General features: G+C 39.8%; 1 protein-coding gene across 10 annotated transcripts in view; it reads left to right on the top strand.

The window, feature by feature from the left end:
- The window catches only part of MAST2 (microtubule associated serine/threonine kinase 2), a 219652-nt gene that overhangs the window by 168590 nt on the left and 30062 nt on the right, over positions 1-21000 (top strand). For 7 of the 10 annotated variants that reach the window (XM_035018675.1, XM_035018677.1, XM_035018676.1 and 4 more), the window contains 4 exons: positions 13414-13489; positions 14915-14935; positions 16774-16852; positions 19024-19178. In XM_035018675.1, the coding sequence (XP_034874566.1) occupies positions 13414-13489; positions 14915-14935; positions 16774-16852; positions 19024-19178 (331 nt within the window). The remainder of the gene's footprint in view (positions 1-13413; positions 13490-14914; positions 14936-16773; positions 16853-19023; positions 19179-21000) is intronic. The other 3 variants (XM_035018682.1, XM_035018679.1, XM_035018678.1) reach the window with 1 other exon arrangement.

The following is a 21000-nucleotide window of genomic DNA, read 5'->3' as shown; positions in this document are numbered from 1 at the left end:
CTATCCATTCGAGCATGGGGGAAAAATACTAAAACTAATTTTTTACCATGAAAAATGAGAATTAAATCAGGTTTTACTAGCGTTTAAGTATGGAGCAACACTGGTACTACCCACATCAGATCCAAGCATTAGCCTGTGTCATAAACTGTACATAACATACCATGAACAGAGTTGAGTTCCCCTGTACACCCTTAGTCATCATTTTCCTTGAGCATACTGCAGCTTACAGGTTTTGCTATTACTTAAGTCTCTCTTTTTTTTTTTAATTCCAGTATAGTTAACGTACAGTGTTAAATTAGGTTCAGGTGTACAATATGATTCAGCAATTCTGTACATTACTTAGTGCTCATTAGAATAAGTATACTCTTCATCTGCTCACCTTTTTAACCCATCCTCCCACCCCCCCACCCTGGCAACCACCAGTTTGTTCTCTTACAGTGCATTTGTCCAGAACCTTGTAATATAATGTGGAGGGAGCCTTTGAAATGGTTTGTGCAAGAAGGAAATTTAGTGGTTGTCTTGTGGCAAATTACTTAAAAGAATGGTCAAACTAAATGATGTAGCAGTTTTCTTGTACAAAATGTCAAGTGTTCCAAATTTCCTGAACTTTCCTGTGCTCACAAGTGGTTTTCACAGTAGTATGCTGCCTAGGAGTTGGGGTGGGGGGTGGGCAGCAGTGACAAATACTCTTAGTCTATCTGTTAAAGTGAAGGTAATGTGTAACAGTGAGTGAAAAGGTAGCTGCATTTTGAAAGAAATTTGTGCCACGCAAAGAGCATTTTGAAAATGGGTATTTGGAAATGTTACCGTTTGTATGTGATTTTGTTGACAAAAATGATGCCACCTCTTAAAACAGGTAAATCTGCCTCTTAAAAAATTGGAAAGAAAGTGTTCTCATCTTCCCCATGAAAGGTTTAATAGATTTTGAACCTATTTGTTAAAAATATAGAAACATTAGAAATCTTTCTATTCATTTTCAAGAAAAACTGCTTGGCATCACAGAAGATAGAAATTTACCATCCTGGGATGTGTGGGTGGCTCAGTAGGTTAAGCATGTGCCTTTGGCTCAGGTCGTGATCTTCAGGGTGCTGGGATCCAGTCCTGCATCGGGCTCCTTGCTCTATAGAGAGCCTGCTTCTCCCCATGTCTGCAGCGCCCCCTGCTTGTGCTCATTCTCTTTTTCTCGCTCTCTGACAAATAAATAAATAAAATCTTAAAAAAAAAAGATATTTACCATCCTTTGGGTGGAATTGAAAAATGAGTACCATGATCTAATTAATAGAGCTAGTAAAGCACTTCTTCCATTGAGAGCTACATATCTTTGTGACATTTATTTTTCATCTATAATAAAACCAAGTCACAAAATAAATTTAAAAACTAAACTGCAGAAGACCTAAGATTTCTAAAAATATGAACAATCTTCAGTCACAGTACACTCAAAAAAGGGGAACAAAAAATTGTGTACCATGAATAAAATTTAATTTACAAAATATTTGTTTTAAAGTATATAATTTGATAAAATTTGACTTACATTTATACCTATAAAACCATCACCACAGTCAAAATAATGTATGTATCCATCATGTCCAAAACTTTCTTCATAACATTTTATAATTCCTCCCATCTCCAGGCACCCACTGGTGTGCTGTCACCTATAGATTAGTTTGACGTTTGTAGAATTTTATCTAAATGGAATCATATAGTATGTGTTCTTTTTTGTCTCCTTGTCCTTTGCATTTCCATATAAGTTTTAAAATCAGCTTACCCAAAAGGTAGCTGGTAGGAGACGGCTATGCATGAGTGAGGGCACAGAGTATTTGGAAAATCCTGTGCCTTCTGCTCAATTTTGCTGTGAACCTAAAACTGCTCTAAAAAATAAAATCTATTAAAAAAAAAAAAGGCACCTGGAGTTTTGACTGGATTGTTCTGAACCTATAGATCAATTAGGGGAGAACTGACTTTTTAACAATGTTGAATATTTTTTACCTGTGGTATATTTCTCCATTTATTAGGCCATCATTAATTTCTCTTAACAATGTTTTTTAAAATACTTTAAATTTATTTTTATTTTTGAAATTTATTATTGAACATTGCATACAATGTTTTATTCATTTCAGGTGTAAAACATAGTGATTGAAGAATTCTGTGCATTGGTGCTCACCATGATAAGTGAGGTCACCATCTGTCACCATTGACTATATTCCTTATGCTGTACTTTTCATCTCCATGACTTATTTATATTGTAACTGGAAGTTTGTGCCTCTTAATGCCCTTCTCTTAACAGCGTTTTGTGTCACTCTTGAACATCTTTTGTTAGATTTATCCCTAAGTATTCATGTTTTTATGCAATAAATGGTATTGTATTTATTTTCTTTTTCTGGTTATTGCTAACATATAGAAATATAATAGATTTTTGTGTATTGTCCTTGTATCCTGTAGCCTTGCTAGACTCATTTAAGTAGCTTTATTGTAGATTCTGTCAGATTTTCTCTGTAGAAATATAATATATACTTTATATAAATATCAATCTATTATATAAATATATTAATATAAATATGTACTTTAAAACAAATATTTCGGGATGCCTGGGTGGCTCAGTCGGTTAAGTGTCTGCCTTCGGCTCAGGTCATGATCCCAGGGTCCTGGGATCGAGTCCCACATCGGGCTCCCTGCTCCGCGGGGAGCCTGCTTCTCCCTCTGCCTCTGTCTCTCTCTCTCTGTCTCTCATGAATAAATAAATAAAATCTTTAAAAAAAAAATATTTCTCCCTTTCTGATCTAGATGGTTTTTATTTCTCTTTATTTTCTTATTGCACTCACTAGATTCTCCAGTACAAATTTGAATACAAACGGTGAGCACAGATATCCTGGCCTTGTTTCTGATCTTAGAGCATTGTGTCGTAACCATTAAGTATGGTGTTAGCTATACGTTATCATTGATGCCCTTTACTGATTTAAGAATGTTTCCTTCTATTCCTAGTTTGGTGAAAGTTTTTATCAAAAAAGGTTGTTGGGGGGCACCTGGCTGGCTCAGTCAGTAGAACATGCGACTCCTGATCTTGGAGTCATGAGTTCAAGCCCGATGTTGGATGTAGAAATTCCATACTTACATATATACATACATACATATATACATAAATGTTTAAAAAATGATTGTTGGATTTTTGATAAGTGCATTTTCTATGTCTAGTGGGATGATCATATAGTTTTTCTTTGTCAGCCTATTATAATGATGGGTTGTATTGATTGATTTTTTTCAGATTTTAACCAACTTGTATTCCTGGGACAAATCTACTTGATCATAATGTATTATCCTTTTTATAATTGTTGGATTTGATTTGCTGAAGTTTCATTAAGAATGTATGCATATACATTCATCTTTGTGATTTTGGTATCAAGGTGAGGCTGACTTCATAGGATGACTTGGGAAGAATTAATTCCGTTCTCTTCAATTTTCTGGAAGAATTTGTGTAGAATTACTTATTCCTTGAATGTTTGGTAGTCTTGTCCAGTGAAGCTATGGGACCTGGAATTTTCTTTGTGGGTATGTTTTAAATAATAAATTTAATTTACATAATAGATTACAGGGCTATTCAGGTAACCTATTTCTTTGTGAATGAGCCTTGGTAGTTTGCATCTTGAAGAAAATTTTCAATTTTCAATTTCATTTAAGTTGCCAATTGACATAAAGTTGTTCATAATATTGCCTTATTATTCTGATATCTGTAGAATCTGTAGGATATCACCTCTCTCATTCCTGACATTGGTAATTTGTGTTTTCTTTCTCTCTTTCCTAATCAGTCTGTTTGTAGTTTATTAAGCTAAAATCTGTGTATGGTTTGTTAATTTACTCTGTTGTGTTTTTTTAATTGGTTTCTCCTGTGATCTTAGTGATTTCCTTTATTCTGAGTTTCATTTGCTCTTTTTTTTTTTCCCCTAATTTAAGATAGAAGCTGAGGTCATTGAATTTAGTCCTTCTTTTCTAATGTAGGTATTTAATGATACAGTTTTCCCTCTAAGAACTCGTTTAGCGATTTCAGATGTTATGTTTTAATTTTTGTTTAGTTCAAAGTACTTTTGTAATTTCCCTTTTGATTTCTTCTGTTGTTTAGTTTCCACAGATTTGGAGGTTTTCCAGAGATCTTTCTGTTACTGATTTTTATTCAATATCATATTTGTCTTGAATTATTTTAAAATTATTGGATCTTGTTTTATGGCCCAGAATATGATCATTCTTAGTAAATGTTCTATGTTCACTTGAAAAGAATGTATATTCTGCTTTTCTTCTATTAAGTTGGTTGATAGTATTTTTCAGGTGTTCTGTATCCTTTCGGTTTGTCTCTTCCCCCCATTTATTAATTTGTTTAATCATTTATATCACAAATGATATAACCCATAGATATTTATTCCATAGTATAACTTTTATAATATTATAATATAAATATTATAATATTTGTAATCTATTAATACTTCATTTTGTTGCTCAGACTGTTCCACCTTTGGCCATTAGGAGTTCTTTCAGTTGGCTGCTGTTTTGCTTGGCATACCACCATTAGTGTGTTTTTTGCTTGTTTTTGTTTTTATTTGTTTAAAGATTTTATTTATTTATTTGAGAGAGAGAACGCATATGAGTCGGGGGGGGGAGGGGCAGAGGGAGAGGGAGAAGCAGACTCCTCACTGAGCAGGGAGCCAAACTTGGGGCTTGATTCCAGGACCCTGGGATCATGACCTGAGTCGAAGGCAGACGCTTAACTGACTGAACCACCCAGGCACCCCTGTTTTTTGGTTTTGATTTGTTATTTTCTTACTTCCTTACTTTCTGGCACTACAAGATGCTCCAGGCTTATCTTGTATATTTGTTGCCCCAGCTCTAGAATCAACCATTCTCCAAGGAGCTCTGGATACTTTTATTGGAGAATAGTATTAGAAACCAAGATCTGGGTGCTAGATATGCTTATTGCTACTGGAGTGTCCTTTTATACCCTCTTAGCCAACAGATGTATACACACCTGTGTATATAATATATGTAACCATCTGTATCTCTATTAAATTAAACATGAGTTCTTGCTGATGTGTCCAGCACTAATCCATTATTATATAGATCATTCTAGTTTCTTCCCCTTGCTGATCTGTAAATTTCCACTCTTAACAGTGAGATTCAGGGCGCCTGGGTGGCTCAGTCAGTGAAGCATCTGCCTTCGGCTCAGGTCATGATCCCAGGGTCCTGGGATCGAGCCCCACATGAGGCTCCCTGCTCAGCAGGGAGTCTGCTTCTCCCCGCTCCCTCTGTTCTCTCTCTCTCTCTGTCAAATAAATAAATAAAATCTTTAAAAAAAAAATGAGATTCTTGGCTCCTACCATCTGCCATCTATATACTTAATGATTCACTTCCATTGTATACATACATATAACAGTGTCGGAATTACAAATGCATATCTACATGGAAAACAACTTTACTGACAAGTTACGTCATGTAGTTCCTTTTGCCTTTAGTCTTAATAGACTCCATTTCCAAAGTTTCTTAGGTCAGCACATTTCCTTCCACTCACTTTAATGAAGTTGTTCCAATACATTTATAATACAGTTAGATTCTCTTATCACAGTTTACATTCTTCCCTGGGATCCCTCAACCTCATAAATGATTTTTTAAATTTTTCATATATCACTCTTCATGTTGTAAAGTTCTGTAGGTTTTTAAACAAATGTATAATGTTATTTGTCCACCATTACAGTGTGATACAGAAGAATTTCATCACCTTAAAAGTGCATGGTGTTTTACCTGCTTGTCTCTTATCCCTTTGCTCTGCCCTAGCAATCACTGATCTTTTTACTTTTCCAGAATGTCATGTAGTTGGGATCATACAGTATGAAGCCTTTTCAGATTGGCTCTTTTCACTTAGTAATATGCATTTGTTTCCTCTGTGTCTTGTCATGCCTTGATAGCTTATTTCATTTTAGTACTGAATAGTATTACATTGGATGTACTACAGTTTATCCATCTTCTACTGAAGGACATCTTGGTTGCTTCCAAGTTTTGGCAATTATGAATAAAGCTGATATAAACATCCATATGCAAGTTTTTGTGTGAACAAAAGTTTTCAACTCAATTGAGTTAGTACTTAGAAGTGTAGCTGCTAAATTGAACAGTAAGACTATGTTCAGCATTGTGAGAAACTGCCACACTGTCTCCCAAAATGGCTGTACCGTTTTGCATTCCCACCAACAAGTAAGAATTCCTGTTGTTCCACATCCTCATCAACATGAGATATTGTCAGTTTTTGAGCCATTCTAATAGGTGTGTATGAGTATCCCATGTGGTTTTAATTTTTAATTCCCTATGACAGATGATGTTGAGCAACTTTTCATATGCTTATTTGCCATCTGTATATCTTCTTTGGTGTGTCTGTTCAGATCTTTCCCTCCTTTTTTTTTTTTAAGATTTTATTTATTTGACAAGGAGAGACACAGCGAGAGAGGGAACACAAGCAGGGGGAGTGGGAGAGGGAGAAGCAGGCTTCCCACAGAGCAGGGAGCCCCATGCGGGGCTCGATCCCAGGACCGTGAGATCATGACCTGAGCCGAAGGCAGACACTTAATGACTGAGCCACCCAGGCGCCCCTCTTTCCCTCCTTTTAAAATTGGGTTGTTTTCTTATTGTTGACCTTTAAGAGGTTTTTATACATTTTGGATACAAGTGAGATGTTTTATATGTTTTGATATAGATGAGATAATGTATTTTGCAAATATTTTCTCCCAGTCTGACTTGTTTTTTTGTTTTTTTTTTTTATCTCTTAATAATGTCTTTTGCAGAGCAGAAGTTTTTACTTTTCATGCAGTCCACTTTTTTTTCATTGATTGTGCTTTTGGTTTCACATCTAAATAGTTATCACCAAAGCCAAGGTCACCTTGATTTTCTCCTATGTTATCTTCCAGAAGTTTTGTGTTTTACATTTAGGCAGATGTTACATTAGGATCATTTATATTATCAATGTTGAGTTAATTTTTGTGAAAGGTTGTGTCTAGATGCTTTTTTTGCGTATAGATGTCCAGTTGTTCCAGCACCATTCATTGAAAAGACTATCCTTTCTCCATTGAACTGCCTGTGCTCTTTTGTCATATATCAATTGACTACAGTTGTGTTTGTCTGTTTCTGAATGCTCTGTTCTGTTTTATTGGTCTATATGTCTGATCTTTCACCAATACTACATTGTCTTGATCACTATAGCTTTATTGTGAGTTTTTTTTTAATTCCAGTATAATTAACATACAGTGTCATATTAGTTTCAGGTATATAATATAGTGATTCAATAGTTCTGTACATTACTCAGTGTTCATTATGATAAGTGTTCTCTTCAGTCCCCTTCACCTGTTTCACCCATCGTCCCACTCACCTTCCCCCTGGTAACCACCAGTTTATTCTCTGTATTTAAGAGTCTCTTTTTTTGTTTGTCTCTGTTTTTCTTTGTTTTGTTTCTTAAGTTCCACATATGAGTGAAATCATATGGTATTTGTCTTTCTCTCACTGATTTATTTCATCTAGCATTATACCCTCTAGATCCATTCATATTGTTGCTGATGGCAAGATTCCATTCTTTTTTTATGGTGGAGTAATATTCCATTGTGCATATATATATCACTTCTTTATCCATTCATCTCTTGGTGGACAGCACTGGGGTTGCTTCCATATTTTGGCTATTGTAAATAATGCTACAATAAACATAGGGGTGCATATATCTTTTCAAATTACTGTTTTCATATTCTTTGGGTAAATACCCAGTAGTGGAATTGCTGGATCATGATAATTCTAATTTTAATTTTTTGAGGAACCTCCATACTGTTTTCCAGTGGCTGCATCAGTTTGCATTCCACCAACAGTGCATGAGGGTTTTTTTTTTTTTTTTTCCCTTTCACATCCTTGCCAACACCTGTTGTTTCTTGTGTTGTTAATTTTAGCCATTCTGACTGGTGTGAGGTGATATCTCAGTGTGGTTTTGATTTGCATTCCTCTGATGACTAGTGATGTTGAGATTTATAATGAGTTTTGAAGTCAAGTAATGTCAGTCCCCCAACTTTGTTCTTCAGTATTGTGTTACTTTTCTGGTTATTTTACCTTTCCATATAAACTTTAGAATCCATTTGTCAGTATCCACAGACTAGCCTGTTGAGATTTTGATTGAAATTGCATTGAATCTGTAGATCAAGTTGGAAAAACTGACATCTTAGCAATATTGAATCTTCCAATCCATGAACATGCAGTACTTCATTTATTTAGATCTTTGGTTTCTTTCATCATTATAGTTTACAGCATATAAATAGTGTATATATTTTGTTAGAGTTATACATAAGCATTTCATTTTTATGCTAAAGTTAATTGTATTCTGTATTTTTTTAAAAGATTTACTTTTTTGAGAGAAAGCGAGCATGAGCGGGGTGAGGGGCAGAGGGACAAGCAGACTCCCTGCTGAGCAGGGGGCCTGACTCAGGGCTGGATCCCAGGACCCTGAGATCATGACCTGAGCCAAAATCAGACATTTAACCGACTGTGCCACCCAGGCACCTCTTGTGTATTGTTTTTAATTTCAAGTACCAATTGTTCATTGCTAGTATAAAGGAAAGCAATTGACTTGTATATTAGCCTTGTATTCTGTGACTTTGCTGTATTTGTTTATTAGTTCCAGCAGTGATTTTTTGCTTTCATCTTTTTCTTCTTCTTTAATTCTTCAATTCAATTCTTCTTCGATTCTTTGATTCAGTTCTTTAATCTCTACATAGACAATCCTGTCATCTGCAAACAAAGATAGTTTTACTTATTCTTTCCTAATGTACTTACCTTTATTTTCTTAAAGAAAAAAAAAAAGTCTTATTGCGGGGCATCTGGGTGGCGCAGTTGGTTAAGTGTCTGACTCTTGGTTTTGGCTCAGGTCATGATCTTGTGGTGGTTAGATCGAGCCCTGGGTGGGGCTCCGCGCTCAGCTTGGAGTTTGCTTCAGGTTCCCTCTCCCTCTTCCCCTCCCCCTGCTCGTGCATGCCTGCTCTCTCTCTCCTTCTCAAATAAATAAATAAAATTTCTAAAAAATCGTATTGCACTGACTAAGATGTTCGGTATGAGTTGAATAGGACTGGTGAGAAGGGACATTTTTGCCTTGTTCCCAGTCCTAGAAGGAAAGCATCCTCTTTCTCACCATTAAGTCTAATGTTAGCAATATGTCTTCTGTAGATGTTCTTGATCAAGTTGAGGAAGTTCCTCTCTTTTCCTAGTTTGCTGAGAGTTTTATCAGGAATGGGTTTTAGATTTTGTCAAATACCTTTTCAGAATCAATTCATGCAATTATATGGTTTTTCCTCTTTAGTCTGTTGTGGTGGCGGATTATATTAATTGATTTTCAAATGTCAGATGATCTTGCATACCTCGAATAAATTGCACTTGATTGTGGTATGTAATTTTTTATACGTTGTAAAATTTTATATTTCTAATGTCTTGTTGAGAATTTTTACAACTATATCCATAAGAGATACAGGTCTATAGTTTTCTTGTAATGTTCTTCTCTGCTTTCTGTATTAAGGTAATACTGGCCTTAAACAATGAGTTTAGGAGGTGTTCTTTCCACTTCTATTGGAAGAAATTGCATAGGTACCAGTTTTCTTTAAGTGTTTAATGGAATTATCAGTACAACATATGAAACTGATGTTTTCTTTTTTTCAAAGATTATTAATATGGATTCAGTTTCTTTAATAGGGTCTTTCTTTTTAATCCAATCTGACAATCTCTGCCTTTTAATTGGGGTTTTTAGACTATTTACATTTACTGTCGTTGATACGGTTTGGTTTAAATCGGTTATATTCCTATTTGTTTTCTAATTGTTCCATCTGTTTTTTCTTCTTGCTCTTTTTTGCTTTATTTGGGGTTGAATGGTTTTTATTCCACTTTATATCTTTTACTGGCTTATGAGCTATAACTGTTACCTAGTAATTGCATTGGCATATGCAATATATATCTTATCATATTATACCTTTTCACAGATAGTATAAGAATAATACCATTCCATTTTCCCTCTTTCAAGTTGATGTTGTTTTCAAACTTTTTATTCTCATATGTTATAAATCCTACACCACCTTATTATTATTTTTGTTTAAATAGTTATTATTCTTAAAGAGATTTAAATAACAAGAAAAAAGTATTTGTTTTCCCATGTAGTTAACTTTTCTTTCTTTCTTTCTTTCTTTCTTTCTTTCTTTCTTTCTTTCTTTCTTTCTTTCTTTCTTTCTTTCTTTCTTTTTTTTAGATTTTATTTATTTATTTGACAGAGTGAGAGAGCACAAGCAGGGGGAACAGTAGAGGGAGAGGGAGAAGCAGGCTCCCCGCCAAGCAGGGAGCCCGATGCGGGGCTCAATCCCAGGACCCTGAGGTCATGACCTGAGCCAAAGGCAGATGCTTAACCATCTGAGCCACCCAGGCGCCCCATAGTTAACTTTTCTAGTGCTCTTCATTCTTTTGTGTAGATCCATATTTCCACTTGGTATCTCTTTCTGCCTAAAGGACTTTTTTTTTTTTTTCTTAATTGCAGTGCAGTCTGCTGTTCTTGAGGATTTTTTCTTTTTATCTGAGAAGATACTTATTTCACCTTGTTTTTAAAAAATATTTTTACTGGTACGATGACTTTTAACACTAATTACCGAGAATTAATCCATACTTTACAGGTTTTGGACATAGTCCTTCACAAAATTGTCATTACTTTAGACACCCAACTACAAGCTTGGGGTTCCCAGGCCACCCATAATTCTGACCGACTGGATATAAATTCAAAGGTTCCCACTAACTCTTCAGGTTAATATTTCAGTAGAATGACTCAGAACTGAGGAAAGTATTATACTTACAGATAGAGTTTTATTATAGCAAAAAGAATATAAATCAGAACTAGCCCACAAGAGAGACTCATAAAATGAGGTCTGGGATGGCCCCACATATGAAGCTTTTGGTGTCTTCTCCCCATGATGTCTGGATCTGTCACCCTCCCAGCACACTGATATGTAGCAATATGCAGAGTAATAACCAGGAAGCTCACCAAGTTTTGGTGTCCAGAATATTTATTGGAGTTTCATGTAGGCATGATTGATGGACTCATTGAATATGTGATTAAACTCAGTCTCTAGCCCTGCTTCCATTCCCTGGAATTCAGACTGATATCAAATGGCTTAGAGCACTGAGCCTCTAACCACATGGTTGGTCTTTCTGGATTGACCAGCCACCATCCTAAGTCATCTCATGTGCATAAACTATTAGGCCCCACCATGAATAACAAAGACACTCCTGTCACTTGGGAAATTCCAAGGATTTAGAGGCTCATCCCAGGAACTGAAACTAAAGCCACCAAATTCTTTATTACACAGTAGCTGGATATAGAATTCTGGGTTGGTAGGGTTTGTTTTTCTTTCCATAATTCAAAGATATTGCTCTGTTGTATTCTTACATTGTTTTCAATAAAAAATCTGCTAGACTCGTTATCTTTGTTCCTCTGTATATAACATGTCTTTCCCACCCACCACCCAACTGTTTTTAAGATTTTTCTTTTTATCATGTGGTTTGAGCAATTTGATTATAATGTGCTTTGGTGTAGTTTTCATCTTTCTCATGCTGAGGGTTCTTGGAGATTCTTGGATATCATTTCTTCAACTGTGTTTTCTGTATCCCTCACTCTCTCTTCCTTTAAGGATTATTAAGCTGCTTGAAGTTGTCTTGTAGCTTAGTGATGCTCTGATGATGATGGTGGTGGTGGTGATGATTTGCAGGATTTTTTTTCCTGTTAGTGTTAGTTGCTTTTGACATGTGTATGTTCTTTGAATCCCTAGCATTACTGTTAGCACCTGAAAGATTCTTTGTGTTCTGTCCCATAACCAGCACCACACCTGGTCCTTAGAACAGCAGTCATTGTTTGTAGAATACCCATGTTTAGGGATTTCTTTGAGGCTTTAGCTGAGTAGTTTGGGGAACCAACAAAGGGCATCTAGCTTTACACTCAAGGATCAAACTGAAGGTATTTGTTAATTTTGGAGATGACACTATTTTAAAAGAATAGAATTTTTTTAAAAGGCTTTGATAATTCTGAGGAGGCCTGATACTTACTAAGTCCTGGCTAAGGAAACAACTACTGCAGATCATTTCTCTCACACCCTGATAGCCTGTGCTAGCCAGGAGGTAGGAATAGATCGTAAGAGATAGTCCTAGACACAGAGCATGGGAAACCCAGAGTTGGTACTATGTTGAGAGCAGACCTAGTACATGAGGCTGTGCACCTCACTGAGGCTCCCAGTCAAGGGAATAAGTGGAAGCTGAAAAAGCCTCCTCCTAATTAGTTTTCCCATAGAGAGTACATTTATTTATTTATTTATTTATTTATTTATTTAAGATTTTATTTTTAAGTAATCTGTATGCCCAACGTGGGGCCTGAACCCACAACCCTGAGATCAAGAGTTGTACACCCCCTGCCTTAGCCAGCCAGGCACCCTAAGAATGCCTTTATGTAACTGAGACAGAGGTGCTGTGTGGGAAGTGTGTACAGAAGTGGGGAGGTGGACAGAGATTGGCAGAGAGGTCAGCACAACATATAGTATGGTGCTTACTTTGGCATGGCCCTTTGGGTAGAGACACGTGGACAGCTTCTGCCAGCTAGGAGCTTCTAAATACTAACTGCCAGCTGGAAGTTAGGCCAGAACAGTATGGCAGTCTTAGGCTCAAGAACTATTGTGACTAGTGCAAAGGTAAGCAAAATTTTATTCGAACCTTCTTCTGTGCTGTATGTTAGCAAGTTACAGGGAACATGTGAAAACTAAAAGGGAATGGAAGTAATTCCTATACCATGAGGAAGTTGGGCATGCTTTGCAGACTTGGGGGACTTGTGTTTGGTGTCTTTTAAGGAATGCTGCTATCTTAAGTCCCCACCAGAGAACTTGAGTTTCTCTTAAGCATGCACATTTCTGGGTTAGCCTTGGATGCAGTGTGCAGAGATATATATCCAAGAGACTTTTAGACCAGGAAGGAGTCCTGTTGCCTTTCAAGAAATGTTTAAGCATCTGCACCAAATGAATTCTTCAAGCCTTTGGAAAGTTGGGTTAACTTGACTAGGCAGATTGGAGCCTGAGGTGTTCCGAGGAGGGCAGGAAATTGGCAAGTTGCTGCTGTAACTAGAATGGATGTCTGAGAGACATGAGATGGTTACAGGCAACTTGGGAACAAGGGAGAAACCTCTGGGCTACCAAACTTTTACAAAGAGAGAATTGTTAAACTGACGGAGGCCTGAAAACATAACCACCTGAGTGCTAATTGCCAGTGCGAGGGATAGAGTTCTTCCCTAAAGGTCGCCTCAGTCCTCCTCAGAAAGACTTCACAGAGGGTTGCTTTTCCTTTCCCCACCCGCAGGTAACAGTCCTTTGGATAGCCCCCGGAATTTCTCTCCAAATGCACCTGCTCACTTTTCCTTTGTTCCTGCCCGTAGGTAAGTTGATAGAAAACCTCTGTGACTAATGTGTATGTGGCATTTGCGTGAATGTTAGTTAAATGTTAGCTTCCGCTTTTGAGGCACTGCCCTTCCAAGTGTGTTACCTTGGGCTACTAGCCATCAGCATTGCTTTCCTCATCTTGTTCAAATTTTGCTTTCTAGATGCCCTAGGTATTTGCCTTTAGATATTTGAATGGCAAGTAGATATAAGAAGTGGATTTGTTTTTATAATCCTAAGCACAAGTCCCTGGTTTCCTGAGGGTATGTTCCAAAACATTATACTCCTGACTGAGAGCTATCCTAGTGTGATCAATGAGAAAATGGCCTCTCATCCCAGGGAGACCCAAGGTTTTACTCTTACTCCTCAACCAGAATAAAAGTGCCTTTAATAGAGATTCGTTAATATTGGAAAGCTGTGTCTCCTGGTGTATAATAAGCACTTATTCAGTGCTCTTTGGTTGAACGAGTGATGGGGAAGAATAATGAACAGGCAAGCGTTTATAGTTGTAAACTGTGATAAGCACCATGAAATGAAAGAACATGATGCTGCATGAAAGCAGAGGAAGGGAATGGGGCTGGAGGATCTATACAGGGTGGTCATGTAAGGCCTCCCGGAAGGGGATTGACTTTTAAGCTAAGACCTGAAGGATAAGAGTGAGCCTGCCATGTTGAAAGTGAGGACACAGGTGTAGGCCATTGTAGGCAGAAGGAATAGCATGTTCCATTTGTGCCCTTGTGTCTGCCTTATTACCAGGGCTTTAGGAATAGGATCAGCTAGGGGATTTCGGGGCCTGGTATTACGATCCAAACAGAGCTGTGCTAGGTGGCATGAAGTTTGAGTCATGTGTATGGAACATGGAACTCTGGGCTGTTCTCTTAACAGGACATAGTAGGAAAAGCAGCTAGGTATTAGTAGGGGTAGGGAAGAAGACTTCAACCCTGCCAAATAGGGTACTTAGGAATTGTGTTTGCTAGGTTACTGAGGTCAGGCTTGAACCTTGTAGGATCACATGGGTTTGGAATATCACACAAAATAGATTTAATGAAATGCTAAGGATAGATCCATCAATCCTGCAATTTCACTTCAAACATACAATCCTTTTTTTTTTTTTTAAGATTTTATTTATTTGGCAGAGAGAGACACAGCGAGAGAGGGAACACAAGCAAGGGGAGTGGGAGAGGGAGAAGCAGGCTTCCCGCGGAGCAGGGACCCCGATGCGGGGCTCGATCCCAGGACCCTGAGATCATGACCTGAGCCAAAGGCAGATGCTTAACGGCTGAGCCACCCAGGTGCCCCTACATACACACAATCCTAAACAGAAAGTTTGCTCTTGCCAAGGGTGACCAAATGCCAGGGGTCACACAGATCAGTCTCCTTGGTTCCATTTGATTCTCACTGTCATATATGTCTTTTCACTACAGCCATGGCCACAGAGCAGACAGGTAATAGTGGACATGATGGGGAGAGGGGCTGGGAAACTGCTATGCATGGCCAGACAATATGATTTGTGGTGTTGTGCTTGGTGAGAACTGGTTGTGATGAGTCTTCTCTGACTGTGGGTATGAACATTTGGCCTTTCATATCTAGCAAAGAGGCCCTAAGGGAACCCCCTGCTGGAACCAAGGCTCAGAGCTCATATACTTGGAGGCAGGAATTGCTAATAGTTCCAAGTTTCTGAGCCTAGGGACAAGTCACCCTCATCCCCACAAATTCCTCGGTCACCCAGTGAGATGACCAGGCAGAGGAAATGGAGGCATCCTATAGTGGCATTTCTTTCTGACTGTGGTAGCCCTTGCTCTTCAGATTACAGAAAAATGGCTGCCCTGCAGTTGGTTTCCATTTCTTTCTAAAGAAGGAAAGATGATCTGTGAAAAAGTCTATTTGACAAGGGTTTGGGAAATTCCTCCCTAAGTTAGACTAGTGCTATCTTTGCTGAGCTCTGTTTTCCTGGAATTGACTTGCTTTCTTGTATAGAGCTCCCAGGACCCAGCAAAAGAGGTCAGAGAGAACATCATGTTTGAGCAGCTTCCTGGACATTTCTTTGCCTCAGAGACTAGGTTCCAGCAGAGCTAGCTGCCTGGGTAGCATGAAGTTTGAATCAGGTGCATGTAGCATGGAACCCTATGCTGTCCCCTTGCAGAGTCTAGTAGGAAAAGCTGCTCGGTATTGGTGGGAGTGGGGGGAGTGCTTCAAAAGGGGAAGCCCTGGCAAGATTGAGTCCTCTTTTTTCTCCTTCCTCTCCTTGCCTCTCTCCACCTCCCTTAACTGTGAAGCCTGGACTAAATCACCAAATCCCTGGGTTATAGTGTTTTCTCTGAAGATTGAGGGTATTTAAATTCTAACGGTCCTCCATTGCTAATGTTCTAAAGTTCCGTGGTAGCAGCAAAGAAATTTTCGCCAACTTCAACTAGAACAGGCTGTGCCCCCATGCTTCACAAGAAAAAACGCTTGTGTTACAGCACATCCCGTAGTCCAGGAGAGAATCACTTGTCCATGTAATAAAAGCTTCACACCAGATACCTGCTTGATCTTTCTCCTCCACAGCAAAGCAAATAGCTAGTTCTCTGTGATGAGAACTTTGGGGTGCATCCTTTCAAGAGCAGCAGGAAACCTGCTCCAAAATCTTATATAATACAGCCAAGGGTATGCCACCTGGCTGTCTCTTCATGAGGTTACTACCACTCTTTACGAACATTCTCAAAGACTGGTTTTATGGGTCCTAATGGATCTTAAGTAACCTTGGACTGTTTGCCAATGATTGGTTCATACTCAGACTCAGATGGTGGTCCACTTCTTCTGCATCAATCCAGTGGCCTGGGAAAGACCAAAGAGCCTTTCACATGGAGCTTTCAAAAAAAAGGAATAGCTGTATTTCAGTGGCAGTTCTGTCCTTGTGGTGATCCCTTCAGCTAGAGTCCTCTGTCATTGCTTCTCTAAAAGTGAATACGTTGCATAAATAAATAAATACATGTGACTGTGTTGAGAGTATGAAGATTTTTATTTCAGAACCACAGTATTATATAACGGATGTTCTTATTCAAAGTCACAGACTCCTTTTTAGTTAGAGATGTTTGTCTTTGCAGTGGAAAACTCACGACCATAGGCCTCATGTAGGAGAGAGATGTGAAAGCATGTACTAGACCAAGCAATACTGTCTAGAGACAAGGAAGAGCCTACCTGTGAGCCAACTGCCCAAAACAGTGCTGGTGGAAAGACAGGCAGGTCCAGGGCTCAGGGTGGGGTCCTTTAGAAACTGCCTAATATTCTTAATTTTACGTAGGACTGATGGACGGCGCTGGTCTTTGGCCTCTTTGCCTTCTTCAGGTTATGGAACCAACACTCCTAGCTCTACTGTCTCAGTAAGTAGCCAAATCTGTGGCTTTGCTTCCTTCATCCCAAGGAAGTACTTCCCTACAGATTATTGCTGCCTATCCCTATGGGATTGCAAAGTAGTTCTCAATTTTTCCTCCAAGGCCAAATTCAGAGAGATTGTTTGGAGATGAGGCTGAGTGGGGCAGTGGTGGCCCTTAACAGCCATAGCCAGATATAAACACTGAACACCTTTAGAAAGAACTAACCAGCATGCTCTCTGGGCACCAGTTTTTCCAAGTGGAGTCAGAGGAGGGCTTGAGGATGGACTTTTGCTTTGCCAGATGTGGAGGATCCTAAACATGGTTCCCCTGCTTCCTTCATCTTACTTCTAGAACTGCAACCAAGAGCAGATAACCCCTCCCATGTCCCAAAGGCCTGATGGACCCTCTTTCTCCTCTTTCACCTTTTCCTTTCAAAAAAAGAAGGGAAGGATGATTATTTGATATTCAAGTTTGATGTGTATCAGCAAAAAAGCTGGGCCTGTCTCTAAAACTTCTAGTTATGTTTCTTTAGAGAAGGTTTTAGCCTAAAACACAACAGATGTCCTAATTGCTGCTATGCACAATTGACCGTAAAATGAGTCTTCCTCATTGAGCAAGTTTTAACTGAAGCCAGGATGACAAGGTTGGCAAACTCTCTCTGTAAAGAGCCAAATAGTAAGTACGGTAGGCTTTGCAGGCTGGGTCGGGCAGCACACTGGGTGGCCTGTTCCCCATGTCCTCCACCATTCTTCCAGTCTTCCCAGGGCAGCTTGTTGATGTTTGTGACTCCCAAGCAGGTAGAAGGAGTATCATTTCCTCCCTTGACCTAGATATAACTCATAAAGTAATCCAAAGGTCTCATTGGTCTTTTAGCGGCAGTTAAGCTTCAGATCTTTCCCTGGTAAATACTGCTTTCCCTATAAACCTTTACCGGACAGGTGACTTTTTAGACCTAAGGCAAGAGTCATATTATATATATAATATATACCTGTTCAGTAAATTTTAATAGACTCAACCCATGGCTGCTGCTTATTTTATTGGGATATAAAAATTTTACTTCCTGTCAGTGGCAGTTGGGTGAAGATACTTTTTACAGCTTCTGTGCAACCATTTTCCAAAATGTGGCCAAGACAGAGCCCTGGGGAGACCTCCCCCAAGCTGTTTAGAGCTTCCTGTATTATAGCATTCCATGACAGAAGCCTGTGCTGTTTGCCCCCCCCGCCAAAATTCTGATTTCTCACTCGGTATTGAGACTTACTTGTGGCAAGTGAGTTTTCTTAGTGTGGTGCTGCAGCTTTGACTCTAAATGGATTTGGATATTTAAACCCCAGATCCTTCATCAGTTGATGAACAGAAACTGAGCCAATGATGTTAGACTTGCCTGCTCTCTTAGCCAGTTTGTCAGGAAAGGTGGCCTTCCCCGATTCTGGTGCTGTCCTAGGCTGTCACTGCGGTCGCTGCATCTCTGGGATGCCTGCAGGAGCATGGCTCGCTCCCTCACATGGTCTGTCGTGGTTGGCAGTGGGCTCTTGTCTGGAATCTCAGTCATTGGGCCCTGTTTGGAATTCTCCGTCATTTTCAAGTCACGTCTAATCTTTGGGTTCCAGATCTAAAAGTAATTTTCTTCCCTGCCAGATTTTCTTGCCTACTTGTGTCCCTAGAGTATGGCCACAGTCTTCCTAGCCTCAACCGTGCCAGTTGCACTTTGGGTAACAGCCGAAAGGAAACATTACTGAGTTCTCCCAGCACTGTGGAAGGGAAAACTTCCAGGGATTTCATATGTAGGCTGAGTATACCTGGGACAATTCCTAAGCCGGGAAGCATGATTTATTAATTACTTGCCATTCCAACTAGCCAAAAGCTTCACTGAGGGTAAAGCATCCATGCAGAAGAATCTGCCTTTTGCCACCAAAAGAGGTTCCCTAGGTAGTTACGGACACCCACATCTTGTGAATGCCTGGATCCAACTGCCTGCCGGACTCATGAAGGTTCCTAGTATCTTGGCTTCCTCAGGACTGAAGCCTCGGAAGGAGTAGAGAGGGGAATCGTGCACAATGGAGGCGAAAAGGAGCAAGGCAAAGAAGGCCTGCTGTGGGTTAGCTTTGGGAAGTCCTCTCTGTGCCTGGACTGCCCTGAGACATGTCTGTAATGCTGCTTGTTAATGTTTTTCTCTCTAGTCATCATGTTCCTCACAGGAAAAGCTGCACCAGTTGCCCTTCCAGCCTACAGCCGATGAGCTGCACTTTTTGACGAAGCATTTCAGCACAGAGAGTGTACCAGATGAGGAGGGACGGCAGTCTCCGGCCATGCGGCCCCGCTCTCGCAGCCTCAGGTGAGGGCTCCTCTCTGCCTGCTACCCCAGGGCCTGTGGAGCTCGGCTTTTCTGCACAGCATAGGAATAGGCAAACAGTTATAAAGGGCAAGAGAGTAAATAATTGAAGCTTTGTACGCCATACAGTCTCTGTGGCAACTACCTAACTCTGCTGTTACAGTGTGAAAGCATCCACAGACATCTCATAAACTTTATTTACGAAGACAGGCAGTGGGCCAGATTTGGTCTGTGGGCCGTAGCTTGCCAACCCAGAGCTTAGCTCAAATGAGCCAAGGCCAGTTATGCTCAGGTACACCTGATGACCCTGTCAAGTGGTCCCTCTCTTTTCCCTTTGAGGGTAGTTAGCAGTGGGAATATACTTTAAACTCCACTTAGCAAAAAGAGAGTAATAGTATCATCCATTCTGATAGTTACCTGGCTGCAGAACCCACAGGCCCAGGGTATAGGAACTAGGCCAGCTACAAAAGGTGCTGCTGAAGACACTTGCGGCTGACTTGGGGAAGAAGCCCATTTCAGAAGCAGAAGGAAATGCCCATCTGAATCTCACTCATTTCCCTGAATCACCTGGGCTCATCAAACCAAACAAACCTTAGTAGCTGATTTATCTATGAATTCCTTTGATTAATTAGCTCTTTTCTTTGGCATTAGCTGGTTTAAAATTATGCCAAAATTCCAGGGTAAGGAAGAGGGTGGAAATTAAAATGGGCCTGGCTTTAGTGACTGAGGTCAGTTTTCCAGAGCTCCTAGGAAATGATTAATTGGCTGATATGTTCGGGGTGGGAACCCAGAGGAGCAGGGCCTGCCACGAAGAATCTCCTCAGGGATTATATTCCCTGAGTATCAGGGAGTAAGCTGAGCCAGACCACAAAGATGGGTTCAAGTTCAGAGACTAATGAAGATGATCACGGGGACTGTTGTGCAAAGGATCAAAAACACAAATGAGTTTTTGTGGAGTGTGGATCTCAGTGCCTTTCTTTGTTTCACTCATAGGAATACCTGAATCGGTACTTTCCGCAATGCACAGGGTAAAAGGTTCATTTTAGGCCATATGAGACTGAGAAGAATATAGTGTATCAGGGAAATCCCTGCTATATTACTCTTAAAATACTTGGTAATGCGTAGTGATACAGCAAGCAGACCGTGGCTCACTCCAGGGAGGAAAGGCAGAGAAGAACAATTCTGAACCGAGCTCAACTTAGGTCATATGTCAGGGGCACCAAACTGGGCAGGACTCAAATATCCATTCATTTCTGTGGATCAAACTTTGAAATCCTTTAAGAAGGTATAACTGCACATGGGCCAAAGAGGAAGATTTAGATGATCCAGGCTAATAACTCACTGCAGGCTGGATTGGCCTCATTGGCTGCAGCTTGTTTGGAAAAGGATACAGGTATACATGGTCTTCCTTTGGTGTTTCTGGTGGTGGTTTGATTTGATTTGATTCCTAGAACATGCTGGGATATACTCAAAACCCCACTGGCCAAAGCAAAGAAGACCCAGAGAGTTCTGTTCTAGGGGAGGTCATCCTAGGAAAGCCACCAGTAGACTCAGGAGTGGTTTCCTCCTTTCTAGACCTTTTCAGGCCCTGGCAGAGGTCTTTGTGAAAGTCAGGCTTCTTACAGGAAGGTAGCCTGGTTCCAGATGGCACCATTTTGAGCTAAACAAGGTGTGCTAGGAGCTTCAGGAAAAAGGAAGACTCCAGAACTCAGCACTCATTAAGGTGGGAGTGCTGCAGACAGTGGGAGGGCAGGGACTCTGGGGATGGTCATCTTTCTTCTTGAGAGTTCCATGGCACTAAAATAACACAATGTGTCTTTCTTAT

Source organism: Mirounga leonina, unplaced genomic scaffold (assembly GCF_011800145.1).
Source record: "Mirounga leonina isolate KUSES-001 unplaced genomic scaffold, KU_Mleo_1.0 Mir_173, whole genome shotgun sequence".
In the NCBI taxonomy this organism is placed as follows: domain Eukaryota; kingdom Metazoa; phylum Chordata; class Mammalia; order Carnivora; family Phocidae; genus Mirounga; species Mirounga leonina.
Note: the sequence above shows the minus strand (reverse complement) of the source record. Positions and strands in the feature narration are given on the sequence as shown.